Below are 12,864 nucleotides of genomic sequence, written 5' to 3' on the forward strand. Positions count from 1 at the left end.
GTGTCCTTCCTCTCCTATTCACAGTCAATATTTGTGGGGGGCTGCCTATCCTTTGGGGTTCTGCTCTGAGGCATGTGAGTATTCCTATTTCTATCTATAGGGGTATTTAGTCCTCCGGCTGTGTCGAGGTGTCTAGGGTTGTTAGGCACACCCCACGGCTACTTCTAGTTGCGGTGTTAAGTTCAGGGTTTGCGGTCAGTACAGATTCCACTTCTCCTGAGAAAGTCTCATGCGGCTCCAAAGTCACCGGATCATAACACTAACCTGAGGGGAATGAGACGTCCACGGAACTGTGATGGACGTCCTCTTCCCCTCCAACCGACAGGCTCTGGTGGGCGAGTGGGTGGGGGACAGAGCCAGGACCGGACTTCTAAGCACGCTGGTGTGCTAGGCTCTTGGTCCTGGAGAGGGATCTATGAGGATACGAGGTGGCAGTACACGCCGTACTCATAGTCTGTATTATGGGACTACAGGTGTGACTGTTCACCCTGTATCCCTCCGGAAAAACCTGAAAAGAAACGACACACATTGAGGTAGATAAGGGTCTAATGAAACACCCGTGTCCACCTCCTACTGACACTAAGCTAAACGGAAGAGCATAATGCCAGTCGGTGGGGTGTACACTGCAGAGGAGGAGCTAACTTTTTTATTTGCATAGTGTCAGCCTCCTAGTGGCAGCAGCATACACCCATGGTTCCTGTGTCCCCCAATGAGAGGCTGTCAGGACTCTGAACATTTTTTACCTTTTGTGCATTACTGCCCTTTTCCAACATGGCGTCTTTGGTCTCATGTGCACTTGTCTTCCTGCTATAAAACTCCACCCCAGCCTTCAGTCTGTGCTAGATTATTCTGCTTTGCATCCAGCTCCTTATTACTCCCTGGCCTTGCACTTGCACCTGCTCCTGTGAACCTGTTTTGGAGATCCTGCCACTCTGCTCTGAGTTCCTGCTGCATACATCAGTGTTCAGTAATCCTCCTTCATCTGCTGCTCGTGTTACTTCCATCTGCATTTGCTGGACATGTAAGCTGTTTCTGCTCTGCAAAACCTGAGACTATTAACCAGGCCTCCCTGGTTGAGCTAAGATATGATTTGAACTGCCTAATAGCATATCTATCTGTGTCTGGACTAAGTCAAGGATCTATTCGTGTCAAGTTTCCTCAAGTATAACTGTGCTTCATAGACTTTCTGTTTGTTTGCATCTAACTCTGAAGTTTCCTATTGACTGCGAAGCTGCGTTTATTATTTGGACCAAGTGTTGTGGACTTGAGTTTCTCTCTGCACCTGCTTGAATCACCGTGTGATAATATAAACTTTACCACTTATAAAACTGTGTCCTGTTGTCTTGTTCCACGCAAAGAGTCTCCTGAATTATCCCCTATAATTATTACAGAGGCGATAAAGAAATTTTTTTTCTCATCACCCTGTGCCCATTACTAAAGGGTTGTCTAGTTCCTATTTTCCAAGTGTATAGGAAGAAGAAAAGATTAAAAAGAATTCATTTACCTGCATTTTCATTCCATCCAATCCGAGCCTGCAAGAAGATCATTGTTTAAAGAAAAATGGAGAAAGGAACTAAGTTTCAGTTACATGTGGCAGCATAAAATAAAATATTTTTTTTTCGAGGTGAATTCTTATGCTACATTGTACAGTAACATCTAGCTCTAATAAAAAAAGAAAACAGGTGCAATAGTTTTAGGTCCCCATGTGCAGTACCTGAGACGCCTTTCCCTTCACAGCTCAGCTGTGTGTGTCGCACTTGCAGATATCTTCTTCCTCTCAATGCACATGTTATTAAAGAGAATCTGTCAGTAGGATCCACCCTCCTAAGCCGTCTATATGGGCATGTAGGTCATAGGAAGCTGAATAACATGATACATTGATATCTGTGATCTGATGTCTTATTCCAGAGAAATCCACGTTTTTCTTATATGTAAAGGAGCTGTTCTAGGCTATGGGCCGGACACTGATCTGCATAAGAATCTGCCTCCAGAGATTAATTTTGAATGGCAGGGAGCGTTACCAGTGTAACTAACACAGAACAGTAGAACTGAACTTTGTCTTATTACACATTTGCTGCAGCTCTCACAGCTCTGCTGTATTGCAATACTGTCTGCCTGTGAGATGGAAGCTGAAGCTGAGAGGAACCTGCAGATGTGTCAGGTATAATCACACACAGTTCTGCAGTGAGATCAGGAGAGCAGAGAACGGACATTACACGTCACACTGGTAACCATTACACGTCACACTGGTAATACCCCCATCTATTTAAAACAAGGCCTGGAGGCAGATTCTCAGGGAGATCTATGTCCGGCCCATAGATCTTAACAGCTCATTTACACCTAAGAAAATTGTGGATTTCTCAGGAATAAGACATCAGATCGCAGATATCAAGGTATCATTATATTCAGCTTCCTATGACCTACATGCCCATATAATGCAGAGGCTGCTGTAATCATAGGATCTTATTAAGAACACGAGCACTAAGACCTGTATCTCGGCTGTTGTGAATTCTGCTTTTGGGCTCCCTCCGGTGGTTGTAGGTGGTAATGCAGTTGCTTCTGAGTGGCAGCCCTGGTCAGGTGTTTCTGCTGATTGCAGTTCTGACTGGGGTATTTAGGTTAGCAGGATTCATTAGTCCTTGCCAGTTGTCCATTGTTTTTGGAGGTTTTTCCTTGCCTGGTTCCTCTGCCTTGCTGCCAAATCTACAAAGATAAGTGTCTGGTGTTCGTGGCACACATGCCGTGTGTTTATGATTTAGTGCTATTCAGTGCCTTTTTTGTCCAGCTTAGATTGTGTCAGTGATTTCTCAGTCTTGCTGGATTCTCAGGAGTTGCAGATATACATTCCATGTCTTTAGTTAGATTGTGGAACTTTTTGTATTTTCTGCTGTGGATATTTTTAGTGTTTTAATACTGACCGCTTAGTATTCTGTTCTATCCTTCCCTGTTTAGCTAGAGTGGCCTCTTTTGCTGGAATCTGTTTTCTCTCTGTGTGTGTCCTTCCTCTCCTATTCACAGTCAATATTTGTGGGGGGCTGCCTATCCTTTGGGGTTCTGCTCTGAGGCAAGTGAGTATTCCTATTTCTATCTATAGGGGTATTTAGTCCTCCGGCTGTGTCCAGGTGTCTAGGGTTTGTTAGGCACACCCCACGGCTACTTCTAGTTGCGGTGTTAAGTTCAGGGTTTGTCAGCACAGATTCCACTTCTCCTGAGAAAGTCTCATGCGGCTCCAAAGTCACCGGATCATAACACTCGACCCAGGGTGGGGAATCACTACTTACCAGAGGTAATCAGGGATGCGATCTACATGTTCCTGAAATGAAGGAGATTCTGGTCCATCGACATGCCACCGGACCAGCATATTAATCACTTTAGAGATCTGTGAAACAAGAAGATTTGTTTTTAAGACCAGACATTTTTAATAAAAAAAAAATAACTCATGTTTCCATGACACTTACTGGACCAATGCTGATACACTTTGTAAACCGGTCATCTGCTATTACATGGTCGTATAATTCATGCACCGCACGTCGGCGAAGGGCGGGAATGTGGTACGACTCGTATATATTCAGCAGGACTGTGAATAAAAGGGCAAAAATTACTGATCAAAATAAAATACTATATCTAGAGTATAGCTAAAAAATGTCGTTATTGTGCAGCCACATATATCTGCAGAATTACATAGGTGCAAATGCCACATTATTATTATTAATATTATTATTTATTTATATAGCAGCATTGATTCCATGGTGCTGTACATGAGAGGGAGCTACATACAAATTACAGACATCCCTTACAGTGAGCAAACTAACAATTACAGACTGATACAGAGGGGCGAGGACACTGCCATCGCGGGCTTACATTCAACATTCTGACCATAATCAGTGCCTCTTACCGTAAGCAATGTCCAGCAGTGCGCTGTGCGGTGTGTACAGGTCACAAGCAGCAACACAGTTCCTCTGCGTGGGCCAATTTATACTGCTATATTCCTGCACGTACAGCTCCTGCATGAGAAGCAGATGTGGAGATACTAGTGATGAGTGAACGTGCTCGGGTAAGGTGTTATCTGAACATGCTCGAGTGCTAATAGAGTGTCTTCGGAGTGCTCGAAAAATAGGTTTGACTCCTCGCGGACACATGTCTCACGGCTGTTCGACAGCTGTAACACATGCAGGGATTGCCTGTTTGCTAGATACAAGTTCTTGTTATGCCTTTACCTGTCTCAAGCTGCGGATCAAGTCGTCCTCACAGGCCCTCAGACGTGTAGCATAGCAGTAACTCATGGGCAAGTAAACCTGACGGCAGTGACACCAGATGGTGCTGGGGTGGGCCGGAAACCACTGGGGAAGAAGCCTACAAGACAATGGTGGACGTTAGAGAAAATCAGTAAAGGAGAATTCACATCACTGTCCCTGCAAGATAGTAAGAGACAGGCGGTGACTAAATGTGACGCAGAGCAGTGCTGCTTAATAGGAGTTGTCCACTACTCAGAATCCCTATGTTTCCCTCTTGTAAAATAGTACCACCTATACTCACCTCCGGTGCTGGAGCCGTTCAACCGGTGTCGGCACCCATGTCTAATTGTTACGTCACGTGAGCCCCGGGAGAGCGACACCGCCGGAGGGGAGTATAGGTGTTATTATTTTACAAGGGGGGAACATAGGGATTCAGAAGAGGGATGTCGGAATAGTGGACAACCCTTTTGAAGGGAGCCTGAAAATGACTGATCACACCCAGTACCGGTGTGCGGTGCACCCTTGGCGTTGCCGAACACTTAAGTGCAAGAAATCCAATTTGCTTGAAACTTGATGCAGGGGTCCAGGCCCATAGTCGTATGACTTTTAGTATATCCCACTAATAAAGGTATGGATAATTTTCTGATGGTCACAGCCACCAATAGTGTCATATCAGGTCTGAATAATTCTAAAAGAAACTCACCACATCTCCGGGAACAGCGTGTTCATTCCCTCCCAACTGTACACATTGAGCACAGCTAGCCAAAATTTCCCCCAAGAAGGAATTCCAATGGCACCACCTGCAACAAAAGTAAGATGCATTAGACCAAACATGGAAAAAATATATATAGATACTGACTATCTGCTGCAAATGGTCGGCAAGTGTGAGATGTGCTAAAGTTAAAAGCTCGTGTGAACCTACCCTTACTGTGAAGATTGTTGCGAGCACGGGTCATATCTGGATCATCCTGCGACACTCCGAGAAGCCGCAGAGAGGTATAACTGAGAGCCGTGCCAAATACAGTGCTCTTGTCTTCAATATGCCTACGATTAGGAGAGTTATTTACTATGGGAACATAGAACCAATATCCATCATTGTCATGTACCATTAAAAATACACAGGAACTCAATATTGAGACACTTAATCGCGACTGCCAGAGCGTGTATTCCTCTACTATGGAAAAAAAGGCGCCACCCCAACAATCTTCCAAGGGCTTGCCAAGGTGAATGATGTGACGCTTATGGAGGACCTGACCTCTACAATCAATAACAAACGTTTTTATAAATCTTGGTTTTACTGGCTGCAATTTAGATCCTGTGGTGAATATCTGGCTCTAACTGGGGATAACTGAATCCGCATTTTCTCTAGCCCCATCCTTACATACATCCACCTTTCACCTCTCCTTCCTGCCCTCCCACCTTCCCTCTCTTCTCTTTCTCTCTTCTGCTTCTCTCTCTTTTTCTTCTGAACTTACTCATATGTTGCTTTTAGATCACTTTGACCCAGATTATGTTTAGGGAATTAATATTCTGCCTTCAATCTATGTTTTATGATGAGGTCCTAGTCTGGGTGCCAGATCCTTGGAAATGATAACACTGTCTATGGTTACTACTTTCTCATCGTGATTTTTCTTCATTTTGGCACAGTTAGTGCCTTGTGATTGTATTTCTTTCCTTCTTTTCTAACTCAATAAATAAAGAAAAAAAACCCATAGAATCTATAATTACCAATTTGATTTTTGGCAAACAAAAAACAAAAAGAAGTAATTCACGACCAAATCCACGTCTAAAAAGAACTCATTAAAGGGGCTGTCCACCATTCGGACATGCCCTTCTCAGCTGATATATTTCCCAGTATAAAATAAAAAAGCATCTACTAACCAGTGCCATTCCAGCAGCATCAGGTCTCCTAGGGCTCACTTAATGTTATGCCGCGTGAGCACTGCAGCCAATCAGCGGCTGCTTCATGTGCTGGTGAACGTGTAGAAGTCCGTTCCTTACAGGGCAGGTGCTGGCTTTGTTATATACAGTATATGTCGTTGACAGCGGCATTGAAAAAGTTTGGTTGCCAATACACGCCTATACCATCACCAATCGCGATGTGATTGGGGGTTGCCACAGCTACAGAATTGACATTTTTTGGGTCACCATGCCTTCCCCCCCAAAATGCAATGAAAAGAAATCATACATACCTCAATAAATACTATGGCTCGCTAATCAATACATAAAAAAAAGTCCTCACAGAAGAAAAATAAAGCTATTTGCATCAGAAAATAGCAATCGAAAACAATATATATATAAATTTAAATCTGCTAAAACAAACAAACCAAACAAGAACTATACTAGCTAGGTATGACTGTCATTGTACTGACCTAAGGAATCAATGTCAAGTCATTTTTTCCCACACACCTAATGCAGTAAACAGTAAAACCCAAACATTTGTGTTTTTTGCTTTTTTTTCTCACCATTTCATTCCACTTGAAATTTTATTTTACCCGTTTTTTCAGCCATTATACAGTTAACTCAATTATGCCAATCAAAACTATAACTCGTCCATCCAACAGAAAAAAAAAGTTATGGCTCTTGGAAGAAGGGGAGAAAAAAAAATAAAGGAAAATGCAAAAACAAACAAATAAACAAACAAAATACCTGTTTAAAAATTAAATGGTAATGCAAAGTTTAAAAAAATAAATAAATACTCTGGAAACTTGTCAATTAACCTTTGGCTAGTGCTCTCACAGTCGGTCTAGATAAACCTAGAAGTAAACCTTAAGGGCAGTCTCACACGTCCAGATAATTCCGGTACCGGAAAAAATCGGTACCGGAGTTATCCGTGTCCGTGTGCCCGTGAGCTCACGTAGGCCATACGTGCAGCACACGTGTGCCACCCGTGTGGCGAGTGGGTACCACACGGAGCGTGCAGACAGCGCTAAAGTTTAGCGCTGTCCCCTGCATCGTGCTGAAGCCGCCATTCATATGTTCTCTGCAGCAGCCTTTGCTGCAGAGAAGATATGAATAATAGTGTTTAAAAGACAGATCTATGTGTCCGCCGCCCCCCCACCCCCTGTGCGCCCCCCCCGCTGTTCTGAAAATACTCACCCGCTCCCACGTTGGCTGTCACTCCTTCCTCTCTGCCCCGTGCCTTCTACTGTATGCGGTCACGTGGGGCCGCGATTACAGTCATGAATAGGCGGCTCCACCTCCCATAGGGGTGGAGCCGACTATTCATGATTGTAAATGAGCCGCCCCACGTGACCGCATACAGTGGAAGCCGCGGGGCAGAGAGGAAGGAGCGACAGCCAACGTGGGACGCGGGTGAGTATTTTCTGACCAGCAGGGGGGCGCACAGGGGGTGGGGGGGCGGCGGACACATAGATCTGTCTTTTAAACACTATTATTCATATCTTCTCTGCAGCAAAGGCTGCTGCAGAGAACATATGAATGGCGGCTTCAGCACCATGTGGGGGGGACAGCGCTTACTGTAGCGCTGTCTCCTGCACGCACACGGACTGCAGACGGAGAATGTCCGTGTGAGGTCCGTGTTTTACACGGACCCATTGACTTTAATGGGTCCGTGTAATACGTGCGCTCCCACGAATACTGACATGTCTCCGTGTTTGGCACACGGAGACACGGTCCGCAAAAAATCAATGACATCTGCACAGATGCATTGATTTTAATGGGTCTACGTGTGTCAGTGTCTCCGGTACGTGAGGAAACTGTCACCACACGTACTGAAGACACTGACGTGTGAAACCGGCCTAAAGGTATCCTGCACAATTAGGCTATGTTCACACGCTGTGGTTTTAGCTGCGTTTCCACAGCTGTGGGTCCGCAGCAGTTTCCCCTGAGTTTACAGTACAATGTAAACCTATGGGAAACGCAATCCGCAGTGCACATGCTGCGGAAAAAAACGTGCGGAAACGCAGCGGTTTACATTTCCGCAGCATGTCAATTCTTTGTGCGGATTCCACAGTGGTTTACACCTGCTCCACAATAGGAATCCGCACAAAATCCGAAATAAATCCACAGTAATTCTGCAGGAAATCCGCAGGTAAAACCCAGTGCCTTTTACCTGCGGTTTGGAAAAATCCGCAGACCCCAAAAAGACGTGTGCACATACCCTTATACATACAAAGGGCAAAGTCAGATGGCCGTATAGATCGGACAGAGATTGCACCTCAGTGCTCGGACAGAATGCAGTTCTCCTGACCTGAGAGTGACAGCTGCATAGAAATACATGAACCTGTCACGCTCGGGCTGGGAGAGTCACCGGCCAGTCCATGCATTGCAGTCTGATCTCAGTGCGATTTATACGGCTGTCTGACTGTGCGCATATACAGCGCACATAGATTCTGCACCCTGCTTTATGTATGCGGCATGGGTGATCACAAAATATGAAGTCAGTCAGATACTCACAGGCCCCATCCGCCATCAGGTAGCTGCACAGATCGCAGGTAGCGCACCATCTCCTTCTTGGTAGCGTCAGGGAGGGGTGTCTGTGTCACGTGACATACAATAAGGAGACCTAAAAAGTGTCACAGGTTTAGGCCACATTCACAAGTTTTTTTCACATACATGAAAAACTGACCAAGTTTCATCAGTGATTTTTGGTCAGAGTTTCATCCAAGTGTCATCAGTTTTTCTATATTCTTTTCCAACATAACACTCCGTAAAAACAGACCACACTCGGATGTCATCTAACTGCTGGCCATTTTTTTTACGGACCCTTAGGCTGCCGTCACACTAGCAGTATTCGGTCAGTATTTTACATCAGTATTTGTAAGCCAAAACCAGGAGTGGAACAAATAGATGAAAAGTATAATAGAAACATATGCACCACTTCTGTATTTATCACCCACGCCTGGTTTTGGCTTACAAATACTGATGTAAAATACTGACCAAATCCTGCTAGTGTGACGGCAGCCTTAGTCTTGCCGTGCTGTTTATGATCAGACACTCAGATCACAGTTGTTGCACTCGGTCTCCGGAAAATCACGGACATATGACTGACCGCATTCACTATTGTAGGTGCGAGCGCTATCCGTGGAAAACACTGATAGCACTCTTATGAGAAGTCTGAAGGAGGACTTACCGTGAGTATATTCTATGGCAGACAGATCTAGTCATAGTGGTCCAATGTCGCTGAAAAGCCTCACCTGGCATCAAGAACAGTGGTCCGCCATAATCCCCCGCCCAATGCCCATCCTCCGCTTGTAAGGCAGAATAAAAAGTTAGTCCATTTTCTGCTCCATCGTGGGCCGTATGCGCCTTGGGTAAGTCTTTAAAAAACTCGTTCTGCAGGAAGCAAAATCCGCGTTATTGATGATCAGCGCCATTAACAGATCCTAGAACAGATCAGACATTCAGCTCATCTGCTATGAACGCCGGGCACAGGGCTGCGCTCAAAGCAGATCGGCAATGACAAAAATGTCCCCAGAGGTGGACAACCCCTGGTGTTTGCTCTCCTGCAGTTAAAGGGAGGGTTTCACTTTCTAATAATAAAATAATATTATAGTTATTTAAAGGGATTTTAATACTGGATCATTTTTTTGCTCTAAAATCCTTAGCGTATAATACGGGCTGAATTTAAGTAGTCTTATGTACCGGGTCCAGCCCCAGAGAGTGCGCCTCCAGGGCAGTTTGTGGGCGATCTTCTCCCTCCACATAGCGCCAGGTTTGCCTGCCCTCCGTACACGAGAGGCGCCAGCGTGTGAGGTCTGTTGCTGGATCGGTCTTGTACGGACCCCCCCTTCTGCGGAGACGCCTGGAACAAAACATTGCAAAATTACTTTTTAGGTTTCTTTCATTACAATGACTACAGTACGTGGACTAAAATATCGGACAACTGCATAAATAGCAACTCCCATTTATAAGCAGGAGTGATGACATGAGTAGAATACTACAAAATCACTCCGGGGCTGTAAGCACCAAAAACTGATTCTATTCAAGGCTATATGATGCAATAGTGTTAGATCAGGCAGCACATTTGTAAAGTTTGCTTTTCTACAGTCTGTGCTCCCCCATATGCCTATGCAGCAGAGATTCCAGGGACCGTCCCCATACAGCTGCCTAATACTCACGTTCCTTCACTCATTTCTCTGCGCTTCACCTGGTTACAGTCTAACGATAGATCCATCCTTTAAAACCAAAGTGGCTACTGCATTAAACGCAAAGCATTCTAGGACTTGTAGTTCTTGAAGCTCCCCAAGCCCTAGTCAGTGTTACAGTAAAGGACTACATTTCCCAGACAACACCACGCCTCCAGATTTACGTCACACTATCCTGACATGAGCAGAGGCAGCAGGAACCAATCACGGCGCAGATAGATGTATACACGTAGGCGGGGCCATCAGCTACCAGCCAATGGGTGATGAGAAATATGGAATAGCGTGTTCCTTCCAGCGCTGTCGCTGCTGTAGTTGTGCAGGCTGCAGCTGGTCTCGTAGTGAGAGGTCAGAGCTGTCGGGAGACGGAGAAGCTGCGGCTTTGTGTAGTGATAGCATTGACAATTACAGCTCGACCTCATATTAGTGTGCGGATGGTATGCAGAGTGAAAGGAACGTGTTAGCCCCTTCTATAACACCCTGACACTCAGTAGGTGACATACACCCTGAAAGGGTCCTTCCTAAAAATAAAAGTTCTCCTCCTTCCATAGGTCCCACAAGTGGGACCCTCAAAAATGGGTGTTATGGGCTCACCTGGAGAGGTGGAGCCACTAAGTCGTTGTGCCAGGTGATGATTCAGTGGACTGGCCTCACCGGACAGCATGTGAATAGCGAAGACTAGCAGAGCTGGATGTGCAAGGCAGCAAGAGGAGCAGCACAGCTGGAAGTGCTAGATGCAGCAGAGTTAAGAATGCAGTCGGCACCTTGAACAGCAGACAAATAGGCTGTTGGATACCTTGATGCTGCAGAGTTGAGTGTGCAGACAGCACTGTGAATCAGCTGAAATGAGAAGGCGGACAAGTACCTCCATACAAGTGTGCAGACAGCTCCTTGGATTAGCAGAGATAAGTTGGTTGTCAGCTCCTGGTTGTAGCAGAGTTGTATGTGCACACAGCACCCAGGAACAGCAGAGCTGTGTTGGGATTAAGGCACCTTACTGCAGAAGAGCTGAACACAATCGGAAATGTGGATAGAATCCTATACAGTGAGTGGTAGCAGCGTGCACCTGCTACCTCAATACTCCGGCCGTGCACAGGTGCCTGACCTGAAAAGATCTTATCATAGGTGCGTGCCACGTTACTATAGGAACTCGACGTATACTGGCACAGATGGTGCAAGCTGTAGGGGAAGGAGGGAGAAAATCACTGGGCTGGAGTCAAACCACATGATTAAGGCTGGGGTTACACTTGCGAGAAACTCGCACGAGACTCGCGTTTCAATACCTGGCACTGCCGCCAGCACTCGGACTGGAGCGTTCAGCTGCATAGAAATACATGCAGCCGCACACTCCGGACCCGACTGCCGGCGGCAGTGCCAGGTATTGAGACGTGAGTCTCGTGCGAGTTTCTCGCAAGTGTAACCCCGGTCTTACAAAGGGGCTCGGAATCCCTAAGAAAAGGGCTCCGCAGCCCCCTATTGTATGGAGCAGAGGTGCGAATTCTCATCCTCTGCTCCACTCATTGCCTATAGGACTGCCAGAAGAAGCGAGCGTTGTGCTCTGCTTTCTCCAACAATCCCAGAGACAGAGCTGAGACCAAGCTGGGCTCCTTCACTCCATTCAGGACCCCCAGAGACAAAGTCATCCTCTATCCAATTCCTCATTCCTTGTAAGGACGCAGACTAATTTGGCTTTCAATTATTTTTTTTTCATGCCCACCTTCTGATAGCAACAACTTTCAATTACATTTTTTTGGGAGAACAAAACAAGTGAAGCAAACAGCACTAGGATCCAACATTAGTCTGTTTTTTTCGCAGATCTAATGACTTAAGCCGGGGTCACACTTGTGAGTGCAATCTGAGAAACTCATGCGAGTCTCTCGCCTCAATTCATTCGAGACCGGAGCGTGCGGCTGCATAGAAATACACGCAGCCGCACACTCCGGTCTCGATTGTCGGTATTGAGGCTCGAGTTTCTTGCATTGCACTGGTAAGTGTGACCCCGGTCTAAGATGGATGATTTCACTTCCCAAATCGGATTCAAATTGGACATTTCTTCAGTTTTATTTACAAACTGCAAGAAAGTTCATGTAGAAAAGGCCAAAAAATATGAGAAACATATATAAAACACATCCAACAAAAATGAATGAATAAGAAGTAAAGCACAAAAATTAAGTTGAGCTCTATACATAGCTATGTCATATCATTTATATAGCTGTAGAAGAACTAAGGTTTGAGCCGGAGAATCAGAAAGCTCTGACTTAGTTTTCAACAGTCAGGCCCAAATGTTTTGAGACCGACACAAATTTTGGTTTTCAGATTTTGCTACTTCAGTGTTTTTAGACCTTTTAGTCAGATGTATCTATAGTTCCTGAAGAACAATTACAAGAACTTCATAAAAGTGTATAATATTTTATTGACAAATGGCAAAGACTCAATATACCGGTATACAGCGTTGTCCCTTACTTTTTCAAAACTCCTGCAACTCGTCCAGGAGTCTGGATATCAGCTTCTGGGCCAAATCC

At 45.3% G+C, this 12,864-nt stretch overlaps 1 protein-coding gene across 1 annotated transcript in view; it reads right to left on the reverse strand.

Annotated features, from left to right (window-relative positions):
* The window catches only part of LOC143784351 (lanosterol synthase-like), a 30,562-nt gene extending 20,091 nt beyond the window's left edge, over nucleotides 1-10,471 (reverse strand). Inside the window, exons 1-11 of the mRNA XM_077272544.1 lie at nucleotides 10,319-10,471; nucleotides 9,843-10,002; nucleotides 9,395-9,533; nucleotides 8,655-8,763; nucleotides 5,158-5,279; nucleotides 4,939-5,035; nucleotides 4,218-4,353; nucleotides 3,896-4,004; nucleotides 3,459-3,577; nucleotides 3,282-3,379; nucleotides 1,505-1,532 (exon numbers count right to left, since the gene is read on the reverse strand). Of these exons, the coding sequence (XP_077128659.1) occupies nucleotides 1,505-1,532; nucleotides 3,282-3,379; nucleotides 3,459-3,577; nucleotides 3,896-4,004; nucleotides 4,218-4,353; nucleotides 4,939-5,035; nucleotides 5,158-5,279; nucleotides 8,655-8,763; nucleotides 9,395-9,533; nucleotides 9,843-10,002; nucleotides 10,319-10,374 (1,173 nt within the window). The 5' untranslated portion in view covers nucleotides 10,375-10,471. The remainder of the gene's footprint in view (nucleotides 1-1,504; nucleotides 1,533-3,281; nucleotides 3,380-3,458; nucleotides 3,578-3,895; nucleotides 4,005-4,217; nucleotides 4,354-4,938; nucleotides 5,036-5,157; nucleotides 5,280-8,654; nucleotides 8,764-9,394; nucleotides 9,534-9,842; nucleotides 10,003-10,318) is intronic.
* Nucleotides 10,472-12,864: the final 2,393 nt, after the last annotated feature.

This window comes from Ranitomeya variabilis, chromosome 7, assembly GCF_051348905.1.
Source record: "Ranitomeya variabilis isolate aRanVar5 chromosome 7, aRanVar5.hap1, whole genome shotgun sequence".
Taxonomy (NCBI): Eukaryota; Metazoa; Chordata; class Amphibia; order Anura; family Dendrobatidae; genus Ranitomeya; species Ranitomeya variabilis.